Source organism: Pelecanus crispus, chromosome 10 (assembly GCF_030463565.1).
Source record: "Pelecanus crispus isolate bPelCri1 chromosome 10, bPelCri1.pri, whole genome shotgun sequence".
NCBI classification, from domain to species: Eukaryota; Metazoa; Chordata; class Aves; order Pelecaniformes; family Pelecanidae; genus Pelecanus; species Pelecanus crispus.
Genome location: NC_134652.1, coordinates 34,188,153 through 34,213,368, shown reverse-complemented (window position 1 = coordinate 34,213,368; position 25,216 = coordinate 34,188,153). Strand labels below are relative to the sequence as shown.

Here is a 25,216-nt window from a genome sequence, read left to right as displayed (position 1 = left end):
CTGGCTCCAAATTTGCTTTTTCCTTTCTGCAACTTTTTTTTCTCATTAAAAAGAAAAAGAGAAGTATGTGCGCGTATGTATTTTTAGGCATATTGGCAATGGAAAACAGTTACTGTGTGTTCCATGTTTTGTCATCGCCCATTTGTGTGGTCTATCAGTGCAAGCAGGTGGTTGCAATATGATGAGCATTTGGGATGACAGGCAGATTTTAGCTCTGCTACTGCATGTGCCTTTTCTTCCTGTGACTTTCCTGGCTGTGGTCTGTAATTCAGTAGCTTACAGAAAATCCACCACACAAAAGACAAATTTCAGAACACTAAAATATAAAGGAATATGCCAGAAAATAATCACGATTTTTTCTTAAAGCTTCTCTCTGGGTTATCTCAGGAACACATTTCTCTCCAGAAAGATTCCAAAATAGTTTTCTACAACCTGAAAAATTTGATGGAGAAGATTATACGGGGTAGCATAAACTTGAATGATTGCCTAGTATACAACTAGGTAGCTGCAGGAAAAGTAAACCCACATTTTTATGCTAAGAACTTCCAATAGCACAAGGTCATTCTTAGCTTGTAGAACCAAGAAGCTGGGGGAGTTTGTGCTGCGTAATATGACCTGATCATTTATGTTCTGTAGATGAAGAAGAGTAGAGAGATGGTGGGTCAGGCTGTGAATTGCGCCAGAAGAAATGTTAGATACTGAAAGGCCTATACTACCCCCAATACCTACTCTCAAGAGAAGCTCAGAAACAGAACATGCTGCTTATCAGTCACAAGTGTGTAATTGTCAGAGTTTGGAAGTCTAGACATGAAATCCCATTTACAACTGAGGGTCTTAAAAACTCTGACTGCTGAGACTTATTTTTTGAGGCTTGTGGCTAAACATCTCCCAAAGGTAAATTTAATAAAACCAGGGATGAACCTAGCTAATTTTACAACAATTTATACTCAAACACCAATAAAAAAATCCAGTAGTGCCTGAAAAAAAAAAAAAAAGTCCTGTGATTTTGCTAGTTTAACAGCAAGGTGTTAAAAACCTTTGCAAGTAATTCCCACAAAATGAAATAAGTGTGAGGCTTTTTATAAGTTTTGTGATGTTTGAGCATGCAGGAGCTCTTCTGCCTGTATCAGGTGATGGCAGTAGGCCAAGAAACATGAACTATCAAATGAGTATTCATGAGGCCAGAGAAAAACTGAAATATTTTAAAGTAAATGAAAATGGAAAAGCTGTTTTGTCCTTCCGAATGTGTTAATGGTTTCTTATTTGTATATGAAGGATGAGAGGTAATGGTGGTTAAAAAGAATATAATATAAAAAAAACCCTTAAAGATGGAAGTGGTTTTTGGTGTGGGGTTTGGGTTTTGGTTTGGTGTGTTTTGGGTCGTGTCCCCCCTTTTTTTTTGTTTTTGTTTGTCTTGGTTTGTTTTTTTAATTCCACTACATTCCTTGAATGGTAAATTTGTAGGGTCTCCGGCGTGATGTAAAACTTTGCCAGTGCTTGTTGTGCTGTGCCCCAGCTGGAGAGTAAAATGTGCATGTGTGTGCCATTCGTGGGATACACTGGTATTCTAGGAACAGATTTCAGGCATTAATAACATTTTTTTTTTCTGCTCCTAATTTTTTTTTTTTTTTATATATTGGTCTTTGAGTTTGAATCAATCTAAACGTCAGGATGAAAATCAACCAATGAATTCTGAGTGTCTTTCATGCACAAATTCCTTAAGAGGTATCATTTAGCCTGCATGGGGTTACAATTGTTCTCATTTGTGGGAAAAACACACAATTCGTGCTGAGGCACCTCTGAAAAAATTCACATAGATTAAGTCTGCTCCCAAATTGCAGCATTTTTCTAACGACAAAGGAAGAATACTTCCCTCAGAGTTTATTTTAAATAGAGATGACATATTCCTGCTCAAAATTTAGACAACTATTTAAAGAGTTCTTATTAAAACCCTTGACATGAAACTCTTTTCAGTGTACTTGTTTCTTCTTTTGATATCATCATCTTCTAGGCTTTCAGCTCATGCTTTTTCTGCTGTGAAAATTTGAATATAGTTTAAAATACAAATATAATATTGCCTGTTTCTGTATTATTTCATATAGTCTTTTTAATGTATAGTTCAATGCATCTATGAAAAGGAAAGTGAATAAGAAGCTAAAAAACCCTAAATCTTGTTTTGCTAACTGCAGGTAAAAATACGTCCTACCTTGCATTTAATTTTTAAAATAACTACAATTTTCAGAAAAATGATGCCTGCACTCTGAAATGATTTTTTTTTTCCTTTGACAGACTGTTACAGAAAAGCACAAAATGAATGTACCTGAAACCATGAATGAAGTTCTTGATATGTCTGATGATGAAGGTATTAAAAAATAAAACACCCCTCTTGCTTATTTTTCAGTCTTTTGTTGTTGTAAGGAATGTTTGTTCAAAAAAAAAAACCAACAAGCAAACAGTATTAGTTGGATATGGTCTTTGCACGTTTGTCATTTTTTTGCATTGATTGTTTTGTTGACACATTGATAGTCTATGCTTTTATTTAATTATTTTGTTTATTTAAATCATGCAGTTCGTAAAGCCAATGCCCCTGAAATACTCAGTGATGCTGAATATTTGTCAGATGTTGAAGGTATTTGTGCACTTCTGTATTGCAGTGATATTTAACTTAAGCCTCTTCCTTTTATTTCGTCTGTCTGAAAATTAATCCTTTCAGATAATTTTCTTATTATCCCACTAACAATAATTTCTGCTTTACAATTAAGAATGCTTTCAAAAATTCTTTGAGCTATTGCTGATAATCCTCTAATTTTCTTCTGAATCTCTTACTCCCAATTTTTTAATCAAATTACCTCCAGTTTCCTGGAATAGTCCTTTTGCTGCTGCTTCTGTAAAGTGGAGAATTGTTTTATTATTCTAACTGAAAATTTAAATACTGGACAAAAGGGTCAAATATCAAAAGACTTCGGAAGAAATAACTGATAGTGAAAGTGAACGGCAGAAGAAATGAATTTTTTTTTTTTTTTTAAAATTCTGATGTGAATTAAGCTCTGAAATTGTTGATTTACATTGATAGTGGACTCTTAGCCTGGAAAGAGGTATTTTCAGGGTGGGGATTTTTTTGGTTGCTTTTTTTTTTTTTTTTTAAAATATATAAATATTTCAGTCATGATATTCAGTAAAACCCCATCAGACTACTTTTGTCCTGAATAAAGAGGATGCTGCATTGGACTCAACATGTTGGTGTTTGTTAGTATTAAGGAAGTACTTTGTAGCCGAGATTTCATCTGTATCGTTCTGCAAAGTGAAGTGGAATCTGTGAGAGCGGCAATAAAGCCCTCTGTTTTCAGTGCCTCTAATAAGTCGCCTGAGCTATTTGTGCTAGCAGCCTGCCCACCCCAGCTCACCCCTCGCTGCTGGGCAGGCTTGACATGGCTTCAGTGGTCCCCAAGTATCTAAAACTCCTTTGGCAACTGCTTCCGTGCCCTGTAGCAGCATCCCGTGCTAGGTCAGACCTCTCGTGGGTTGGATGTGCCGGAGTCCGTGTGAGTTTCATGAGGAACTGCAGGCTTCCAGCGGCCGCAGCGGGATTAGGTTCCCAGGTGACATTCAGGAACAGGAAGGTCTTGAGTTGATGAAGAGGATGACAGTGTCCTGAAGGTTTTTTTCTGTGTGTCCCAGTTCACTTGCATTAGAGCTGCAGGTTTTTTTCTTCTCTAGTAGGAAACGAAGTGACTGTGTTCAATTTTCTTGTGTTTCTTTAGTTAATCTCTCTCTCTTCCTCCCAAGTGATATATTTACTTTTAATTTTTATAGCATTTAAGCAGTAAGGTGTAAAAGCTATTTAGCTAGGTTCATTGTGTGCAGCTCTTGTTTAATTCATGCATTGAGGGGTTTGGGTTGTGTTCAGTTTGTCATTGCGTTCCCATTGCTGCAGTTCCAAATGGACAGTGTTTTACCCTACACCTGTGTTTTGCAAATAAGTCTCTCAGGCTGTTGCACTGCTCAAAACACAATATTGTTTTAACTGACTGGAACACATGCATAACAGTGTTAGTTAATAGAGCAGTAACTATTGCCGTATCCCACTGCACAGCATGCGGTGAGGTACAGATGAAAACCACTCCTATATGGAATCTGCACATTAGAACCAAAGATGTAAAATGTGTCTTTTAATATACGGGATCATTTGTTAAGGCCAAATGCAAAGCCTGCAGGGATGTGCGAGATCTGTGGAAGGTTTTTATAGTCACTAACTCTGTTTAACAAAAACCAAACCAACCCAGAAATTAAGAATGCTGTTAATATGATCAATTCCTTGCCTAGAGACTATTCTGCACCCATGTTGTTACTAGGGGAGCTAAGAGACTGGTTTATATACAACAGGGACATTTTCAAACCAAACCTGAAAGGGAGCTCTCAAATCAAATAACAGGTATTTTATTAATCTATGCTGAAGCATTCCAGTGTGCAAGGCATGCGATGAATTACAGGCTTTGAGGTAATAACCACTGGCCTGTCTCTCTTTCCTGACTTGCACATCTGTAAAGACAATATACCGATGCCCATCCCCACAACTCCTCAGTGTTGACAGGGCATTTACATACAATGCATCCACTTACACCAGGAGAAACAAATATGCTCAGGATGGTAATGCACTCTGACAGATCTCATAGCCAGGGAGCTCATTTCCAAGTGAGAGAAGGGCACAAATTTACCACCCAAATCCGGGCTCTCCCTCACTTGGCTACCGTTCATGCCATCAGCCAAAACTCTCCAGTGAGGGAAAGTTGTTTAATGATTTCTCAATATGCCACAATCCTCAAGGTTTCTCTCATAAGAGAAATTGAAGGCTTGGAAAGCAGAGTAGCAGAGCTCAGAGACAAATGTCAGGCAACTGTTTCCCTGCATTTATGTCTTGCTGTGCCCGCTAAATAAGTATTTACATGGAAATGGTGTGATTTCCCTGCTAAGGCCAGTTTGGTTTGGAAGTCAGACTGGTTGAGAGGAGAGACCTTTTCTTCCTTTTCCTAGACTACTCTGGCAATTCTGCCCAAATGAGGTTAAGTGCTGGGAAACTGCTACACCGCAAAAAAGAAATGGTGGTTTTTTGAAAGATGTGAACATGATTTTGTGGGAAAAAAATGAAGGCTCGTCTTCGTATGTAGCACAAAGTTTGTAGAAGAATATAGAGCAATTCCGATGCATGCTGAACACGGGCTCTGCTTTTATTTTTGAAGAGATTGCAAACCTTCTAAATGTGAAACCTGAGACTGCAAGAACCGGGTCTTTCCCCTCACCATCTCCAGATGCGTGCTCGCACCCCACACCCTGCACAGCTGCCCCAGCGCTGCGCCCCGGGGCCACAGGGCTGGTGGGGAGCCAGGGATCGGCCATGCTAAAGCACATCCCGAGCTGTCTGCAGGAGGCCTGGAGGGAACCCCCTCGCGTGCTCAGCCTCGGAGCATCCCTCCGGGCAGGTGCAAGAGCTTTAATCTGGTGGAGGAAGCTGAAGCCCCGCTGCGACTGCCACAACCCAGCAGTGAGCTCTGTCACAACAGCCCCCCCCGCAAAAGCTGCCGCTGCTGTCCCAGAGGTGAAGGGACAGCAAGCAATTGAAGCTGATACAAAGAAGGGTGAGACTATGTGAGCAGCGAAGGGAGAAAAATCCAAACCGAAAACCAGTTCAGGTGTTGAGAATTTAGACAGTCCTTGTCAAACAACACTTACTGTTGAGCTTTTAATTTTTTTTTTTTTTTTTTTTGGTCTTCAGTAGATAACAAACTTCTGGGTGTGCATAAGGACACTGGTTTACACCCATTTAATGGAGATTCCTCTCAGTAGGAGTAAGTATCATGCTAATCAATCCCTGGCAGATTAGACAGATGTCCTAACAGGACATGAGTGCACACTGCCTGATCCCTGAGTAGGTGCTGAGGTACAGCAGTTTAAGTGCATTTAAGACAGGTCAGGGCAGCCCCTTGCATGAAAGTCTGCTATTGATCATTTTAGGCGGGGTTTATTTATTATATTTTTTCGCTCAGAGTTTTCTGAGTTTCTTTGTCTCCATAAAATTTTACAGATTCATAAAAGTTTCAGCGCTTTGGTATTGGCTTTTCTCCATACTTGTGTGAAAACAAAACCTTGGCCGCAACAAGAAGCATCCTGCTCTTCCCTGTGGCTGTACCTCTTCTGCCATCGGGCAGCTCTGGACAGGCTGTGACGAGGGAGTGGCAAAAGCTTCGGGGATCTTCAGCAAAGCCAATGACAGATGCCCATTTGGATCCCAGGCTATGATTAAATTTTGTTTGGGACTTTTCCCAAGCCACATGATGCCTTCTCTCCTGCTGCCAGAGAGCCTGTATTTCTCACTGGCCTTTAAAAAAGAGCACCTACCCTGCACTCTTCCAGTCCTAGCTGTAGGAGACGCACTGAGGGACCAGAGAAAAGGGGAAAACGTGGGAAAAGGTGATGAGAGGTATGGAAAAGCTGCTCAGGGAGAAAGGAGTGAATAGAGTAGGACTGTCTATCCCAGAAAAAAAAGCTGAATGAGGGATAGGCTAGAATGTATAAAATAGTGGGTGGCAAAGTAAGCAATAATGCTTGCTGCCTCTCCAGAAGGCCAAGAATAGGGGGCATCGGTGGAACCAGCAAGAGGCAGATTCAGCTAAAATTCAAAGGGCTGCTCTTCGTGCAACAGGTAGTTAAATTGTGTGACTCCTTGGCACGCATCCTTGGTGTGGGGAAGGCAAAAAGATTACACAAGTTCAAAGTGTAATTGGAAGAATTTAAAAAGGGGGGAGGGAGGGTAAAACAGCTCTTCATGACTATACAAACCTCTTGCGGCTTTAGAAAATGTATGGTCAAATCACTGCCAGCTAGAAAAATGTCCCAGAGGACTTCCACTGTTTCATGTTCTTATATTCTTCTGTGAAGTGTGGCTGCTGTCAGAGACAGGGTATACTAGAACTGGCAGGCCTTTGCTTTGACCTACTGCTGCTATTCTTTCCTGGATTTTGAACGGTTTCCTATCCTTGCGATAGCTCTTTGCCCGCTGTTAACAGGGACATCGTCTTTCTTCAGCACATAACGTATTATGAAGGGAAGGATGGCAACTGCAGCAAAGCAATGCAGTATCCTCTTCGGTGTTTTTTCATCGGTGCCTCACTTTTGGGGGGGCATTTCTCTGTCGTTTGGGTTCAGAGGTGAATTTTGTCTTCACTTTTCCATGGGACCTCTCTCTGCAGCAATGCAGCGTGCTGTGAGCAAACGCTGCACCCTGCTCGTTACCTGAAACGCAGAGGATTAGGCTGCGGCACCTAATTAAACAGAGCGGGATTGCTGAGACGCGCACCACCCATTTTGCTCCAGCCTCCCACGATCACAAAACAATGTCTGGAATTCTTTGAAATTACCACTCCTAGATGCAGCTTTTCCTTTGATGAGAGCATTTCATCAGAGTAATCCTGCTCTGGCTGGATTAGCTGCAGAGCAGGATAACATCTAATGTATTTTGCAGCTCAACTGGAATAGGTTTTTTTTTTTTACCATTCTCCACCTTGCCTTTGACAAATGATGCTCCTGAAGAACATGCCTCGTCTGCTCCTTGCAGTGGCGCAGCGCTCGCCATTGGGTGCCGTAAGGGCAGAAGTTGCCAAATTTACTGGCCCAGTTAGTAGCCGCTTGAAGTTGCCCGCACCTCTCGCCCTCTCTGGGCCGCTTCGCCGCCGCCCGAGCTGCAGGCCGTTTTTCTCAAGCTCCCCAGTTTTCCCCCAGGACTCAAGCAGCCCACGCTGGAGGGCGGGGGGAGCAGCACCCAGGGGGAGCAGCACCCAGCGGGAGCAGCGGGGGCTCAGCCCGCGGCTGCGGGCCCGGGGAGCGGGGGAGGCGGCGGAGCGGAGCGGAGCGGAGCGGAGCGGGGCGCAGCCGGGGCCCTTCCCGCAGCCCCGCGCTGCCGCTCGGCCCCGGCGTCAAGTTACAGAAAAACTACACCCTCGCAGCACCCCTATTTACACACAAATAACTGGAGTGCCTGCATTTATGTCACCATTCCAGAGGCTTGCCAAGGGAGGCTGTAATCCAATCAGCAGAAGCTTTAAAGGGATGTCTGCAGAGTGATTAAAAGGGGGATTTTTTTTTTTTTTAAACCGTAGTCATTATTTTTCATTTTGTTTCGTATTTGCAAAGAACTTTGATCCGAGTTGAGAGGACAAAGATGCACATGTCCTAAAATACATACGAAGAGATCAAGATGTTCAGAAGATCTCAGTTGTGTGGAAAGCGAGTATGAGCCACAGGGATTAGTTTGCTTGTGCTGGTTTGGAGATTAACTCTAAATCACTGCTTAAGGACTAATAGGACTAATAGGAATTCTTGGAAACATCAGGGAAAAAATTCTTATAGACCAGGCTGGTGAAAATGGCTTTCCAAAACAGTAAGACTTTTTAAAAGTTTAACTTAATGTGTATTGTTTCTGTTTCTGGGTTTGGTGGGGGTTGTTTGTTTGGGTTTTTTTTTTCCTTCTTCTTTTTTTTTTTTTTTTTTATGCTTTCTGGTATGTTACGAACATTTTAGCTTTCAAACTGTCGCTTAAAATACTGGTTGTTGCCGGGCTGGAGGAGAAAGTTGGTCTGTTTGTTTGCCGTTTGCAAAGCAGTAGCTGAAGGGGTATTTTTAGAATTGATTGTTAGTGTAAAACCAGAGCTCGCCTGTGGTTTCCTGAGCTCAGTGAATGGAAACTAGTCTAAACTCCTTGAATGGAAGTGGGAAACGTGTAGCCGGGGTTGCGGAGTCACCTACCTTCCAGAACACGCTGGTCGGCTTCGCTGTTGTGCAACTTTTACACACCTTTTACAAAGTGCGCTCGCAACAAAGGCGGAGAGCGTGAGTGCGGGCAAGTAAGGAGCTTGCGGGGAGCGCTCTGCTCCGTGGTGTTGAGGGAGCGGGGGGGGAATATCCTACAACCGCAAAAGGCATATTTTGGACTTGCTCTGTCAATGCAGGAATGTAGGTTTGCATGATGTAATGCTATGCAAATGCTGCTAGCGAGAGTGAGCCGCTCCGTTAACCCTTTGCGGCAGCTGCCCTCCTCTCCGGAGAGCTAACTTTCCTTCCTTTTTTTCTAAAAAAAATCCCTAATCATCTACTTCTCTGCCGATGTGCGCGTACCCCGGGGCTGGCGTGTTCCGGGGCTGGAGGGCTGCGGGGCGGGGGGGCCGGGGGGGCTGCGGGGCGGGGGGCTGCGGGGCCCGGCTTTGTTCTGCTCCCTCGCCCCCGCCAGCTCGGCAGCCAGGAGGCTTCAGAAAGCACCTTCCGGAGGTCAGCCTGGGAGCGTGAAGCAGTTCGTTAACCAAAAAAAAAAAAAAAAAATAATCCCCTGTTACAGTCAAACTTGCAAAAGTTACCGAGCAATACCTAAGGTGGCAGGCGGGCCTCTTCTTTTGCTCAGCATCCGTTCACGCTTGCTGCACTTCAGTCCTGGGGGGCAACCAGGCTGTTTTTGGGTTGGTGGGGGGGGTTTTTGTTGGTTTTTTTCTTTTTTTGTTTTTTTTTGTGGGTTTGTGTGGGGTTTGGGGTTTTTTTTTTCCCCATACAGAATAACCTGCCTTTAGTTTGTCAGCTCGGGCTTTTTGGTACGGAAAAGAACAGTGAGTGCAATGGTGCAAAGTACAGAAGAACCCTTTAGCTTGCTTTAAACGATTGGGCAAAAGTCATCCCTCATATAACTTTATTGGATTGGTGTCAAGGTGGAGTTTTGCTTCTTACGTTTGCCCCCAATAAAATTATTTTCTCAGGCCCGTTCAGAGGGTGGATAATTGACATACTACATGTGGAAAGAGCCTTAGGGAAAGTGGGGGTGACGGGATTGATTCCTCCCTGGCGAGCAGAGAAGGGCGTTATGACTTGCTAAGCACACAAACACTTACAATACGTGGAGCTTCCGACTTCAGCCTGGCTTTTGTACTGGCAGGTGAGGATGCAATGACAGGTGATACGGACAAGTACCTTGGACCCCAGGATCTGAAAGAGCTGGGAGATGATTCTCTGCCTGCTGAAGGATACATGGGCTTTAGCCTGGGAGCCCGCTCGGCCAGGTATTGTATTTGCTGTTTCTCGTGTTTGCATGTCCCCCCGGTTACAAGTTTTTACAAACCAAGTGCGCTCTTTCACACAAAGCTGGAGTCTATTTCAAAACAAAGTAGAGGGGGTGTACTTCCGTGTTAGGATAATACTGCGCCTTTAAAGCATATGTTCATTGCAGTTTTATTTCATATTCTTTATTTATGTTGGCTTCTTATGGCAAGGATACAGAAAACTAAGTATTCACTTTTTCTGGTATCTGCTCATGCTCTGAACATCTCCAAGGCATCTCTTTGCTAGGAGTTTGCAACTGGTCTAGAAAGGGACCTAGAACAGCCAGCAAAACCAGGTTTGTTTTCACTACCGCTGGTCAGATTGATACTCACATTAGAGTATGCCTTAACGGACTAATTTAGCTGAAGAATGTAAATGCCAGAAAAACTGAAGGACAATCATTTTGCTATTTGGTGCTTTTATTTCTTTAAAGGTGCTAATGAGTAATCCAACCGAGATAGCCAATATTAAAGAAAAATGCTCCCAAAAATAGAAAAGCAGGTGTACCCTAAATTTGTTGTAGGGTTTCATTTGACAGGGAACGGATTATGTGTTACAGAAAGCAGGCCAAAGTTTCTGTGAACCTGACAAAATATTGTAAACTTAATATAATAAATGACTAATGTTGATTTCAGCTCAGGTGTTTATAGATCAACGTTTTAGGTTGCATTTTTGAATCTTGTTAAAGCCTGTGCTGTGTGTTGCTCAAAACAATTGAAGCTGTATGAGCAGAGATTACTTCCATAGTTGTGGATTTGCAATGTGTTTACTTGACAGTTGAATCGTACTGAAGCTAATAATTAAACCTCGTAAGCTGGAGCCCTGAGGACTTTTTCCTATGCTGTAGTTTAAAGATCTGTTTTAAAAAGTGAGCTCATTGTCTAACAGTGAATGGCAGCTCCCATAAGGTAAACCTTAGATGTCTACCCTTCAGTCTTGTTTGTTATGGTCGCATCAGAAATGCAAGCATGCAGTGCAGATTTGCTCTGTAGTAGTGCCCAATTACAATTTTTAGGTAAGTTGATAAGTATTTATGTAGTAATACCTTCACAAAGAATGCCAAAATGTGTTTAAATAGTCCATTAGCTAGAAAATCAGCAAAACAGATCTGAAGGGAGAATCTTATGTCTTCGTAAACTTAATTAACAAAGCTGACATGCTGCTTTTAAACACAAGCTGGCGTGAGCAAGGTCATCCTACAGCACTATCAGATGTAGTCAGGTCTGAAGTGGTGTGGTGATGGTGGAGAGGGAGTGCACTGGGTGGACAGAGCTGGGCCCTGATTTACAGGACACCTTTTACTCATTACAGTACCCCACCCGCGCACATCTAAATTCTCACTGTGCAAGTGGCAGAGCAGAATTTCACAGGCAAGATCTGTTAGGTAGATCTGAAGGTTCAGCCTAATCTTTTCTTTGAGAGAATTCTAATATTCCCATGCTTCTGATTTTAGCGGTGCCATTACTATTTGTTGCTGCGTAACTCATGTTTTACATTGCACATGTTATGCTCAGAGGAGACAAATACAGTGTTTTTCCTGTGAAGTATTTCATTTAGCAAAAAGTATTCTGTGGATGTATCTGACTACTGATTCTGAGTGTAACATTAAGAAATAAACACATTAAATATATAAGCCATCCAGCCATAACATCTTGCTTTTCCCGTCTGATTCTTTGCTTTCTATTTCTCCTGTTTCTTTTCCACTGTAAATTGCTTTAGTCCAAAAGTCAGGTAAGAAGGCATGGCATCGTGTTACATCTTTCTGCTGCTGCCATTGCTCATCCTCATCTTACTCAGCATTGGAAAGTGACATGCTTTTATTTTGGGGCAGGGCGGTGGGCTCAGCCTTAGAGAATATCCCTCTGTTATAACAAATGTAACTTGATTTCTTTATGCCCTTTATCGTGTAAAAGTCTGCTTAACATATGCCTACAGTGTGTAATTAAGATCCCAGTTCTGCTTCCAGCACAAGGAGGAGCGTGTGCTAAGGGCCTAGAAAAGTTTGATTAACAACTACAAAATGCATGAAACAAGTTGTAGAGTTTGGAGTCTGAAAAGTGTTGCTAGTTCAAAAGTGTAATACATTGTTGGATGTTGCTTTTTATTAATTCACGTTTTTGACTACTTTTATTTTTTGTCACGTAGCAAGCATGTCTAGGCCTGCAGCATGTTTTTAGCACATACCATAATGTATCTTCCAGGGTTAAGTGTAACACACTCCTACGTTGATTTAATTGCAACACGTTCAGAGTGATCGTAGTTATTTCTAAGTAGTCTAACATGCACAAAATAATCCCCAAAGCATTGAAATCTGTATATAATCATCAATAAGCAAATTTCTTTTCTTTCTTCTTTCATTTCAAAATTGATTCCTTTAGTTAGAAAGAAGGATAAAACTAGGATGCTTATAACAAAGTCAAAAGTGTTTCAGCCACAAAGACAACGACAACGCATAAAAGTTGCTCTTAGTTAAACCTGCTTCAGCAATCTGAGCCATACGGGCAGGTGCTGTAACCTACCCACGGCTCCACTGGGACCTGCCCTCATGGGTCTCTCTTCAGGATGAGGGCGTGAAGACTGTTATCAAAGTTCATCTAGATACTTGATTATGATTTTCTGGATTTATTCTAAAGCCACGGCATTACTGCCAAATCAGTAAACATCTGCTGTGATTTTGCTTATGTATACTGTAGGGAAGGGGATATTTAACTACAGTCAGATACTTACTATTCCATTTTTTCCCTTGTATTTACTTCACAGATTATGTATATTTTGTGATCTTATGCTATCCCTGGAAGTTGCATGTATTAATTTTTTAATTTTTATTTTTTGTTCATCTCATTGTCATCTGCACTTTCTGTGATAAATGGTAAATACAACAGCCTCCGCTCCTTCAGTTCGGATAGGTCCTACACGCTGAACAGAAGCTCTTATGCCCGAGACAGCATGATGATTGAAGAACTGCTGGTACCAGCAAAGGAACAGGTACGTGCTGCATCTCTGCCGCCAGGTATTCACGCTTCGTATTTATAGGGGATGACGGTCTGCAGCACTCAGCCGTGTTTGCAGAGATTGTCGCTACTCTCTTAACTCTTGAAAAGGGAGAAGAAAGGAACTCAGAGAAGTCGTGGGTTTACCACATTGTGGTTTTGATGCTGCAAGAGGCAGGGTGATGGGGTTCCAAACCAAAAGAGTCTTTAAGGGACCAGTTATGTTTCCCAGTATAAGGTTGTCCATTGAAGTCACTGGGAGCATCTGTGAGCTTAATGTTACGGGTATCCTTAGAGTGCTTTGATAAGCTGGGAGCAAGGTATCTTACACTAAGCAACCTTTGTCTGTGCTGTATAGCCCGGGAATTACATTTGCCCGTTCTGTCCACATGGAGGGGACTCCAACTGCTGTCCTTGTTTTTCCACCCTTGGGAAGAATTTGGCCTTGTAAAGATTAAGCTATTATACTAACCAGTTTATGTATCTTCCAAACATTTGTGCAATGACTAATACAACAAAAGCAGAATCTTTTGACCTGATTTTAGCGTGGGAAAGTCTTTCTAAAAGCTAATGCTGGAGATGGTAGGGTACTGTATGCTTTGTTTGTGAGTTCCTCAGCATTTTACTTGGTAGACTTGCTTCAGATTTTCAAATGTAACTGAATTACTCCAGAGTTTCTTGATACACAGAAGCCAGAGTTCTGCTAGGAAGCTGAATAAAAATTCACATAGAAATCTTCCCTTGGGAATTAAAGGACTGTGGAATGGAACTGTTGTTTATGTCCTGGAAGAGCATAAGGTGGATTGTAATGGAACAGAGGTTTTCTGCTGCTGTTTTCACAGAGGTACCTCTCAGCAGTGTCAAGTATTCCTGCACCGGGGGTTATTGATCTCGGAGGATGCTTTTATGCCAGAAATTGTCCACAGAGCAGGACTCAAGCATTTTAAACCTTGATTGTATTAGTCTGTAAATTCCAGTGTAGTATAAATAATCCAGTATTACTACAGCTTTTGCACACAGTTTTGGTAGCATTACAACAATGGCAGAAAGGGATTCTCTCTTTAGCAACTGAATGTTTATTATTAGGTTGTTACTTTCAAGCAAAATGCTGTAAACCTCCGGTAACCTTGATTTGCAACAACAGCCAGCTAGGGAAAGTTTCTGAACATTGCATAGCAATAATTTTGTGGCTTTTGTTTGTTTTGAAGTCAGAAAATAAAATCTGCAACTACTGGCACTGGGAACAAGAAATGGTATTTCAGGCTTGAGAGCCTAAAGTTACTCTGACTCTTCCTACTCCTAAGCCTTCATTAAGTCTTCTTGCTATGACAGAAATTTCAGAGGAGGGGAAGGCTCTTCAGTCTGAGAACTTAGTATGTTGTTTTATGGTTCTGGCCATTTTTGTGATTGCCATCAAAGTAGATGGTATGGATTTAGCAGCTAGGGTGCATTTGATCAAATAACAAGACTTAAAACCAGCACTATGCTGAATAACTCCTCAAGAACATTGTTCAAAGTGTGCACTATTAACCTGTTTTGTATTACAAAATTCCACTAGAAAAATAAGAATTACTATCTGTACATGGAGGTGTTGCAGTGACACCACATCATGTACAGGAGCTCTACTTTAGGGCAAACTTCATATTCTCTGCAAGTGGTCGTGGACCTCTCTACTTTCTGGAGGATCTCTTGCAGTGCTGGCTCTTGAGCTGAGAAGGCGACAAACATGAAAACCTTCTAGTGCTGGTGCTAAGCAGTAGTGTAGGCTGTTTTCATGGCATTTATAGTCTTCATATTTTTGTGATTCCAGTTTTTGTCCAGCCACGATTGTGCAATTATGGCAGTTCAGTGCTGGTCCAAATTTGTCACGTAAAATAAAGCCAGGCTGGAGGCCTGGCTGACAGTCTAGTTGTAAATGTTATTCTAATCTTAATCCTCCAGACAAACTTCCAAGTTCCTTCAGTCCAGGAGGGGATCAGGAACGGTGAAGGTGGTAGTGGAAAAAAATGCCAGTCCTGTCTTGAGAGGTTAGTAAAACCATGATCCCCTGAAAAACAAACGACAGTAAAGCTATAAACTATCTTCATGAAAAAGGGAGCCCAGCTAAAATTTTCTGCTATGGCTTCTGCAAACCTTGAAGTCCTGACAAGAAAATATATCCATCCTCTGGAATTCCTGTGTTCTTCAGCCCAGCCCAAACCTACAGTGGTAGGCTTTACAGCTCTTTGGCCAAAGCGGGAGGAGTGCATTTGGGAGATGGAGAATACCCCTGCCTCTCTTCTTCCCACCCCTCCCTCTGTACATCACTGGGCTTCTAGATAGTCTCTGCTATGGCAATAGAAAGCGGGGAAAAAAGCCACCTTGTGTTCCAGCAATGGAATTCACAGGAACAAAGATCATTGTTGGTCAAAACTAATACCATGAAAGTCCATCTGGAAACTGATAGGAGTTAAGGCTGTTTTGGGGTATCACACTACTTTGAAGGAGTGAGCCGTTGCCTATCTGTATATTCTGTTTCTCCTCTTCTGTAAAGCTCAGACCTGTCTGGAGTTCATGGCAACAGCAAAGTCTCAGAGTAAAGGGAATTAATTTTATCACAAATATAAGTATATAAAAGAGTAAGAGGCATTTGTCAACCTTTTGATCAGGTTAAAATAGAAGATCCCATGGCCACCCCTTCCCAAGCTCACTGTGAGACTTGGGAGTCTAAAATGAGTCAAACGAGGAAGATTTGAAACCAGTCTTTACTGAACCTGACTGCCAGCATGACACGTTAGGTATTAGAGAAGAGTTTCGAATAGTTCCCTGAGAAGTTGAGATGTTCTCCGTTGTTTGCATTCGGTGTTTTTTTGCTGACCCTGTTCAACAGGGAAGTCTGAGTCCAGGCCATACTGTGCCTCATAACCTGGCTGGAGCAAAGTTAAAATTTCTGTGTCCTGGTGCGTTACCATGGATGCAGCAATTCAGACCAAATCCAAATGACTTTCTCCATGGACTAATTTACATCAGCCTCTGAATTTAATCAGCCAAAGGCAGGATGAATCGGGCTATCCGTTACATAGCAGCTTGCTGAGTCTCTTCTGTCTGGATAAATTCATCTGGGAGGAAGCATAAATTCTTCTGTTTGCTGAACTCTGATATTCCACAGCCTGGATACTCAGTTACGCAACCAGCAGGATCCTTGCCAGCAGAACCATCAGTATTTTTATACATGCATTTGCATCTGACGATGCCACGCCCTTTGGCAATGCATATTTAATCTCCCTCAGTCCAGGGAGGGAACACTGGGACCTGACCAAACACAGGATGAATCCTGTGATTCGATGTCACTGATGATGTACCGTCTTCTGGGCTGCTTATATTGCAACTTACACAGGAAGGTTCTTTTGCCTGCCTGGAAAATCCAGCACCTCAACAGACTGACAGAATGAGATCAACAGATGTGTGCTGCGTGTAAGATGCATGTGTCCAGCTATTAGCTTTTCCTACTCTGTTTCTCTGCCAAAATTATTGGCTGCAGGCTTTGTGCTTTTGCTGGCTGTAAATACATCCAAAAGATGTGTTTGAGTGCAGTTTGTCAGAAAGGAATGCATCAAAAAAATACGGACACCTGATATACCGACAGTATCTCAGGACAAAGGAATAGACCAAGGAACCCTATGTATATGTGTAAGCAAACCTACAGCAACTTGGTGAGCATAGTAGCACCTCTGTCTAACATAGATTATTTCAGAGTGGTGGTATCTCCTTGGAAATTACATGGCCCTACGTTTAGTTTCCTGTATCACACTGCTGAAGGAACTTTAGCATTTTTCTTCTGTTACAGCAAACAGGATCCCATGTTTATTTGTTGATGTCTGTGTCCTGGTGCATGCCTGGACCTCAGTGTAGTGACACTGTTGTGGCTTAGCAGGCATTTGAACGACAAACGCTAAATTGTGGTGTTCTTTTTAACGCATTTCTTACATTTCTTTGTTTTGTCCTATTTTTCATGATAGTGCTAATCACTGAGAAAAGGAATAAATTTGTTTATTTAAATTTTTGCAACTTTTGAGACCAACTGTCTGGATCTTACACAATTTGGTATCAAAAGTAATGACATACTTGGTATGAGCTCTTACGAAGTTCGATCACTTGAAATAGCAGAAATCCACAGCGATGGCTTTACTGCCTAAACTGCAGGCTCTTCAGGGAAATGTAGGAAAATCCCTAGTGTTCTATTGGAAAGAGTTAGGAAACTGTCTTCATTAAAATCAGTTATGGTACATTTTTCAAAATGGTCCTAATAAAAGCCACTGCTGTTGCTTAATTGCCATTGTTTTAATAGCATTCATTTTATCTTTTATGTCTGATAGTGTGTTTTGGCATTTAACATACGTAAGTTTGCCCCTTATTGTTGTTTGTGCTGGAACCATCAGGCCCAAAGTACATACCTCACAGCAAAAAGCTGAATGGAAGATCCTAATAAAAGAGTTAAGGTAGCAAAAGAAGGAGGCTTCAAGCCATGTGCCACAGTTGGACAGATGACAGAGCAAAGTTGTACCCTGCAGACGTTCCTATTGATTGGCAGTAAATTATAATGTCGATGGTTTTTGGAAGGAAACCTGGGATGCTCATCTGAAATAAAAGAAATGTCTAAAGAGAGAATTTTCTTGGAAGCCCCAGCGTGATAGGAGGGTTGCAGGTTCTGGCCAACAACAGAGCACTATCTGCTTCTTCATCTTGTGGGATTTTCTTAACAGAAGTATTTTTGTGTGTTTATGACTTTGTCAGATTTACTACTAATGCTGCTATTTCCATTCAAAATAATTCATTTGGACTACCGCTGTGTGCCAGTACGTAAAAAAAATAGGTGGAAATAATAAAACTTCCCTGTGTAGAAGTGTGTGCTTGGCTCAGGTTTGACTTGAACCCACAAAATTTAATTTGAAAACAGCCTGTGAGGTTTTAGTCTTCACAGACTGTTCTCCCTAGATGTATTTGCCTGTAAGCAGAAAACACTGACATCTTTAACACCATCTTGGGTGAAGACAGTCTGTGTGTATTGCATGACAGCTTCTTGACTGAGTTTTATTGATGTAACTTCTGACGGTCCTTCTTAAATTGTTTAGAAGCTTTCATATCGCCCTGGAAATATGGGCATACAGTATTTGAAGATTTCATTTGTTTAATTTCCTAGGAAAAAAGAAACAAAGAAAGAAAAAAGACTGTTTTGCTAGAATGGCTTTGCAATACAGATAAGAGTATTTACAGCGTGATACCTTGTTGTGGGGCACAGGACGCATGAGTGTGCATGCGCTTGTCCACGGGCAGCAGCAGTGAGAAACAAATTACACCTCAATGTCTGTCAGATGGGGCAGTTAATTATAGCACCAGTGTGCCAGCGCTTTGCAGGGTTAAAGCTATTTTTGCAGAGATGAGTAGGGACAGTGGCACTCCAGAAAACAGCGTTCGAGTTGCTTGTACGTGTATAAAGACAAAGTAAACCCTCCTCCCACCGGGAGCTTGGTCGTGCATTCACAGCTTCAGTTAAACTCTCAGCAAAGCTATTCACAGGTTCTGCTTGAATAAGGATCTATCCAATGGCATTTTCTGTGGGGGAATATTATACTGCCTGTCTATTCGGTGTATGATCGCAGTACGAATGGTAATTTTTTTTTTCAATCTTTTTAACGCTGCACATGTAAGTAAAGATTGGAGAGAGACATAGTTTTAACTGAAGGAGGTGGGAAAAGTGGGCAAAAAGAAAGCTTGAAGATATATAAGATTAATTTGTCTGTGGATTCCATGTTTCTGTTACAGTATTTCCAGTAATTTAACACCTGGGATATCAGCACTGTTATGTGGAAAGGGTCCAGATCTAAATTTAATAGAATTATTATTAACAAGCTTGTACTTAAGACAAGTGTTTTTCATGTTAATTTAAATTTCAATTTATCTCTTTTTTATTATGTTTTTAAGCACCTGACGTTTCAGAGGGAGTTTGATTCTGATTCTCTCAGGCACTATAGCTGGGCTGCAGACACCTTGGACAATGTTAACCTTGTTTCAAGTCCCATCCATTCTGGGTAGGTCACTTAACAGATTTCCTTTATCTTTAAATGTGGAAGTGTATTGTTAGCTGAAGAATACAGCCTGCTGTAATGGGTGATAACATGCCTGTTCCTGCTCCAGTTGAAGCCAGTGGCAAAATTCGCACTGACTTCAATGAGCGTGCTTAATAACAGGAGTCAGTCTGAATTCTTGCATATCAAACCAAGAACTTGCTTCTGCACTTAATATTCTGAATGCCAAAAACCATTGTAATCCAACAGGCTTCTCTTTAATAATCCTGTTTTGCTTTTTCTGTTGCTTATGCTTTGCTTTTAAGTGTCATAAGGTGATTTTGTTTGAATTGTATTAAAGTATTTGGAATACAAAATCAGAGATACAATGTTATGCTTTCTGTTCTTTCATAGAGGAAAATGTGGGGGGCTTTAATTTAAATTCTTGTTTTACTTATACCTCCAAACTCCTGCCTATTTTCCAAGATCTGTAGTTTGACTTTAGTGGTACTATTCATTTACTTATGAGTCATCACTGTAGTTTTGGTGCTTCCTGACAGTACTACATAGACTTGATTTAAATGCAATAGTAGTGATGTTTGAATGCTTATTTTAAAAATTTACAAATAAATGTGTAACTGAAAGGAATCATTGCATATGAGATTGTCTAGTATAAATATTTGTCGTTTAATTTTCAAGATCAGGACATGACATTTCATATCCTTTTTAATTTACTTCCCCATTTTGTGACTAATTACATTCTTATAATGAAAATGAGTGCAGCACATACCAAAAGATTTTGGTTCCAAAATAGCAGCAAGTCCCACAAATCTAACACTGCAATCCCACAATACATGTAAGCACCCACTTCTGCTGAATAGAACTATACAACGGTGGATTGTTTGGGTCCTGAGCTGATACAACACTGCCTATGGTCAGTGCTAGAGCTGAAATTTCAAGAATTGCAGTATGAAAAGCTAAAGTCTGCTGGTTATTGCAGAAAGGTATGTCAGCAAAGGACCTCAGAGAGCTGGGAGTCCACCCATTTGCATTACAGCAGGTTAAAATGTAGCCAAGCTGCTCCTGAAATATGTTTAATTTCTTCATAGTCACTAAAAGTAAGAGATTCTATAGTCCCGCAGCTTCAGTACTTCACTATCCCTTGTTATGATATTTCTTCCCTTGATATTCAACTTTAAAATTTCTTTCCCACAGATTAGGCCTATTTCTTGTCATATCCATAGTAGCCATGGAGAACAGTATCTTACTAGTCTCTTAACAATGGTTTATATCTTGGAAGACATGTCATCCTCTCTTTTATAGACTAAAATATCCCAGATCCTCCTAGGTGGTGCTTCCCACATTTCGGTGCGTTCTTGCTGCTGTCCCCTGGCTCTCCTCTCCAGCAACAGCTTATTTCTAAGCCAGTTTGGGCACCAAACTCCCAAAGACATGTCGCCAGTACTGGCTGGGACAGGATCGCCACCGCTTTGGTCCGACACGTGACACACCTAATCTTAAGCAATCCCACAGTGAGAATTAGCATTTTGGTAACTGCGGTTTCTGTTGACAGATGTTTGTGATCTGCTAGAATTTCTTGGTTCTTTTCTGAAATTCTGCAGTCTGGTTGGTTTTTATTATGTTTTGTGCTTATGTGTTTGGTTTCTTCCCTCTGTTCCCGTTTGCCTTTACTGTATTTCAGTTTGTTGGTTCCAGAGCCTTTTTCCATTTTAGCAAGATGGCTTTTAATTGTGAGCCTATTTTCCAAAGACTTTTCAGATCTTCTTTCTGTCCAGTGTTCAAATCATGAATGAAAACGTTAGCTTAGTACCTGGCCCAGGAGAGCACAGTGAAATCTCCACTTGAAGTTTCCTTTCAGTTAGTATCTCTTTTGAGGTGACTTCTCAGATGATTGTGCGCTTACCTTATCTATACTGTATCTCGATTGCTTACTGTGAAGTACCAAGACAGCGCTTCCACACATCCACTGGGTAAGTTACCCTGTTGAAGAAGGAAGTTAAATTCATTTGACATGAGTTTCTCTTGCCACTTACATTTTGGCTCGGTTTTATTTTGAGGACTGGTGGTAGGTGAGTTGTAATCTCTTGATTATCATTTGGGCCCTTATAGATTGATTGGTGGATAATTTATTCCTGAATATTTCTGGTAATTGGGGTTAGACCAATTGGTCTAAAATTTTCTGGCTCCTTTTCATCCTGATACAAAATAGGTCTGATTGCATCCCGCCAGTCCTCTGGGAGAATGCTTACCTGCCCTTAGTTCTTCAGCATGCTCACTAATGGTTCCAGCCCGCCAAAACGTAAATTCTGGGGACACGGCATCTTTCGCATCAGCTACTTCAGATCTGTTCCCTTTGTACATCAGTCCCTGCTAACGCAGACACGGCCTTAGCCGCTGCCCAGAGGGGAAGGGCTGCAGACCTGCAGCAGGGGAGCAAACTGGGGGGCTGCAGGGGAGGCAGAGAATCTGAGCACCCAGATATTCTCCAAACAGGTATAGCTTTTCTGACATGCCGCGTTTCTCATTTGACAGATAAAGTCTGTCAGCAGTGATGCTGGGATGACTCAGTTCCTTTGTTAGGAAGAAAAACCTCACTCACTGTTTATTTTCTTTTCAATTGTGGCCCCATATTATAATATGATACTGTTTGGTTTTCCCTGTTATCTTCATCCAGGGACGATCAACAGATGTTCCTTTCACATCTTCCAGTACCTCAGCACAGCTGATACGCAGAGGATCGTGACTTTTCATTTCTCTTCTGCCAGTCTTTTTCTGAAAAGCAACTCCTTTTCTACTTGTTCAGTGGTGCTTCACCCCCGGCTCTGTCCCCAGTTCCTTCTGTGGCCATAGGCAGAAGGGTGCGCCGGCTGGGGTGGCCTGCCCTCAGCGGCCCCCCTGGCCCGGGTGGCCTGCCCTCAGCGGCCCCCCTGGCCCGGGTGGCCTGCCCTCAGCGGCCCCCCTGGCCCGGGTGGCCTGCCCTCAGCGGCCCCCCTGGTCCGGGTCGCCCTGCGGCCAGGGCCTGACCCCACTGCTCTTTCAATTCCTGGTCCTCCCCCAGCTCGGCAGCGTGCCACGCGGGGGGAGCTCCTCTGCAGTCCGCTCCCTCGGGTTGCTCTTTTCCCCATTTACCCGCTGTCAGAAGAGAGCATCAAAGTTTGTTCCTGTTTCTGAACTGAGGCAGAAGGGGAATTTTGGGAGCAGGATGTAGAGATCCAGCAACATATTAGTGAAAGGGGAAGAAAGGAGGAATTGTTGGCAGTAATTTTGACTCTTCTGGTTTTTCCTTTTTTTAAGCCAAGATGTTGTTTTATGTTTTTCTTCTTGAGTTCAGATAAGTTGTTTTGCCAGCATATATTTTGAACAGGGTCCATTGCAAGCAGCGCATTGAAATGTGTCATGAATCTTGAGGCCTCTGGAAGGGTAGAGACCCTTCACCAAAATGACCTTCGGCTTTCAGATGTGAGCTTACTCATGCAACTTTCCCGAACTGAAATGTGGGTGTGCTCTCTTCATGTTGCCTTTTTTAACTCCTTGGTTTTCTTAGCTGAAAGAAAGAAATTAATGTGTCACACTGCCTTCCATACTGAGAAACTCAGAAATACTGAATCTAGTCTTGCAAGGTGGAATACATCAGATTAATTATAGTTTACTCCAACTTCCTGTATACACACAAAACCTCATTTTTGAAAGCAGTGTAATGAATGGCATGGACTGCTACACCTTTCAAGTATCCTGCCATCCATATCTTTATCCATTATACTTTGGAAAATAAACTGCTATAGAAAAGTGCAAGAACTGGTTTTCCATGGCACAGTGGAGCATGTTTTGGGAATTAAATACAGAAGCTGTGTAACAATAAATTCTCTGTTGACCTAAGCAAACCGCAAATGCTTTTCTCTCCTCCATGTGCTTCTGCATTTCTCAGAGAAATTATGGACTTGTGCTGACTAATTAAAGGAACGCTTCCTTTTGGATTTTTTTCCATGTGTAGCATATTTTATACAACATAGGTCATGATATGCGAAGCAAAAGCCAAATAATTTCTAAAGTTGGCCTTTGAATGTTGTTTTTCTGATTGTTACTTTTCTTTTGCGCTTATTATTGATATTTTCTGTTGCTTGCCTCTAATTGTCTTAAATTAATTTTTCCCATTTGCTTTCTAAATTATTTTGCAGCTATTCCTCTCCACTTCCCCAGTATGATTCAAGGTGATAACTCTGCTTTCTGTGAATCCTCATTTTATTTTCTTTTTTTTAAAACTCTTTTCCCACAGAGTGTGTGTAGATGTTTGTAGTGCATCCGCCCACATCCTCATCCCTTCCATGTATTCAAGTAGAAATGCTCATTAGCATTTAGCGTTGTGTTTTAGAGATCATATTGTAGTTTCCATTATTAGTGCAGCATTAATTTAGGTAAGCACCAGCTACTAATCTTTTTGATAGAAACTGCATGAAATACTGTTTGGAGTTATTGTTATTGTTTTAAATAGTGAATTACTAATTTGAAAACTAAAGAAGGAAATAATTAATATGCTGTTGACAATGATTACCTTTATATGGGAGCAATATGCATAAAGGCTGATCTGCTAAAGGTTTTGTCTTCACTGAAGGCTGCAGTGTGGTGTAGACACCAAAGCTGGCTGTAATGGGCTAGTTCCTGTGATGGGGCACAGACTCATGTCAAGGGTTAATCTGCCCTTGCTGTGAGCAGTGTGCATTAGCAGGGCTAAGCCCCACGTTGCCAAGGCTGCACTGGTATCGGTGCCTGTCGTCAAACCCAACTCAGCTATCTCTGCACGACCTTGAAATCCACAGCCTAAGCGTACCTGAGCGCTTGGGGCCTGATTTTTATAGGTACTATAAACTATAGTTTTAACTTCCATTGGTTTTTGTATTATTTTAAGTCGGTTCATTTAGGTGCCTACATATTTTTGAAAACCCGCTCTGACATTTAAATAGTTTGGATACAGAGAAAACGTCTTATTTGAGTGCAAGCTTTGACATTTTTGCATTCGATGAAGAACTCCCTTTTTTTGTTAATTATGAGCTGGCTTAACCTGCCAGCAATCACATACATGATAGGCAGCTCTCCCAAACATTGCCTTGTACCGAGCCATCAGGCCAAGCCCAGCCTTGCCAAGCTCCCCGGGAGGCCCCCCTCCGTTGCTCTGCGGTGCGCCGGCCAGATGTGCCTCCCAGAGCTGCTGCCGCGCCGACCCTGAAGGGATGCTCCAGCCAGCCCTCCGCCCCACACGCTTCCGTGCCGTCTCAAGTGGCCCCATCTTCTCTGCGGACAAAAACCATGCACATTTTTAAAAGGCCACCAAAGCACCAATTGTAACAGATTCCTTCCAGTATTTTCCCTTTGGTGACCAAAGGCTGTGGGTCCCTGCTTAATATTGTACTTTGCTTCATAGTAAATTTTAATAGATTGTCTTGAACTCTCTTCACAGCTAGTCACGAGCTGTCTCCTTGCCAGCTCTGAAGACCAACCATTGGCCTACCCTTCCACACGCTCAGTGGCATCTGCCTCCTACCATCAGCCTTCACCACCTACCGTATAGAGCATTTGCAGGGAGAAAAAGCGACATAAACACGCTGACAGGCTAATAGTGCTGAGTGAGCAGAGGGCAGAGGGAAACAAAGGTCCAGGCTCCTAGAGCTGGCGTCTCTGCGTGTAACAGCCTTTTGTTAGCAAACAGAAAAGTGTTCCAGTTGACAGAGTTTACAGACATCTAAGATCTTGTGATCTATAAATATTAAGATTAACATAACTTATATACTCTATAATTTGAAGATTGAGCGTATTGTTTTGGAGGTGGATCTAATATTTGTCGAAAGCGTTTGATTAGCTATTCAGGAAAGATCCTGTCCCACTGAAACAATCCCTCTTATGAGGAATTGGGATACCCTAGTGGCAGCATTTGGATTTGTTCAGTAGTGTAGAGTGTGTTTGTCTAGGAGAGAAATGTGGATACAATTTATTTGTATGAAAACTACTGTGAAATATCATGAATTTTATTCCATGCTT

At 41.9% G+C, this 25,216-nt stretch overlaps 1 protein-coding gene across 2 annotated transcripts in view; it reads left to right on the top strand.

Moving 5' to 3' along the window:
- ANK3 (ankyrin 3) overlaps positions 1 to 25,216 on the top strand; it is a 204,911-nt gene that overhangs the window by 124,509 nt on the left and 55,186 nt on the right. For both annotated transcript variants that reach the window (XM_075717238.1, XM_075717237.1), the window contains exons 22-27: positions 2,290 to 2,362; positions 2,570 to 2,629; positions 9,802 to 9,804; positions 9,968 to 10,091; positions 13,014 to 13,116; positions 19,083 to 19,189. In XM_075717238.1, coding sequence (XP_075573353.1) covers positions 2,290 to 2,362; positions 2,570 to 2,629; positions 9,802 to 9,804; positions 9,968 to 10,091; positions 13,014 to 13,116; positions 19,083 to 19,189 — 470 coding nt within the window. The remainder of the gene's footprint in view (positions 1 to 2,289; positions 2,363 to 2,569; positions 2,630 to 9,801; positions 9,805 to 9,967; positions 10,092 to 13,013; positions 13,117 to 19,082; positions 19,190 to 25,216) is intronic.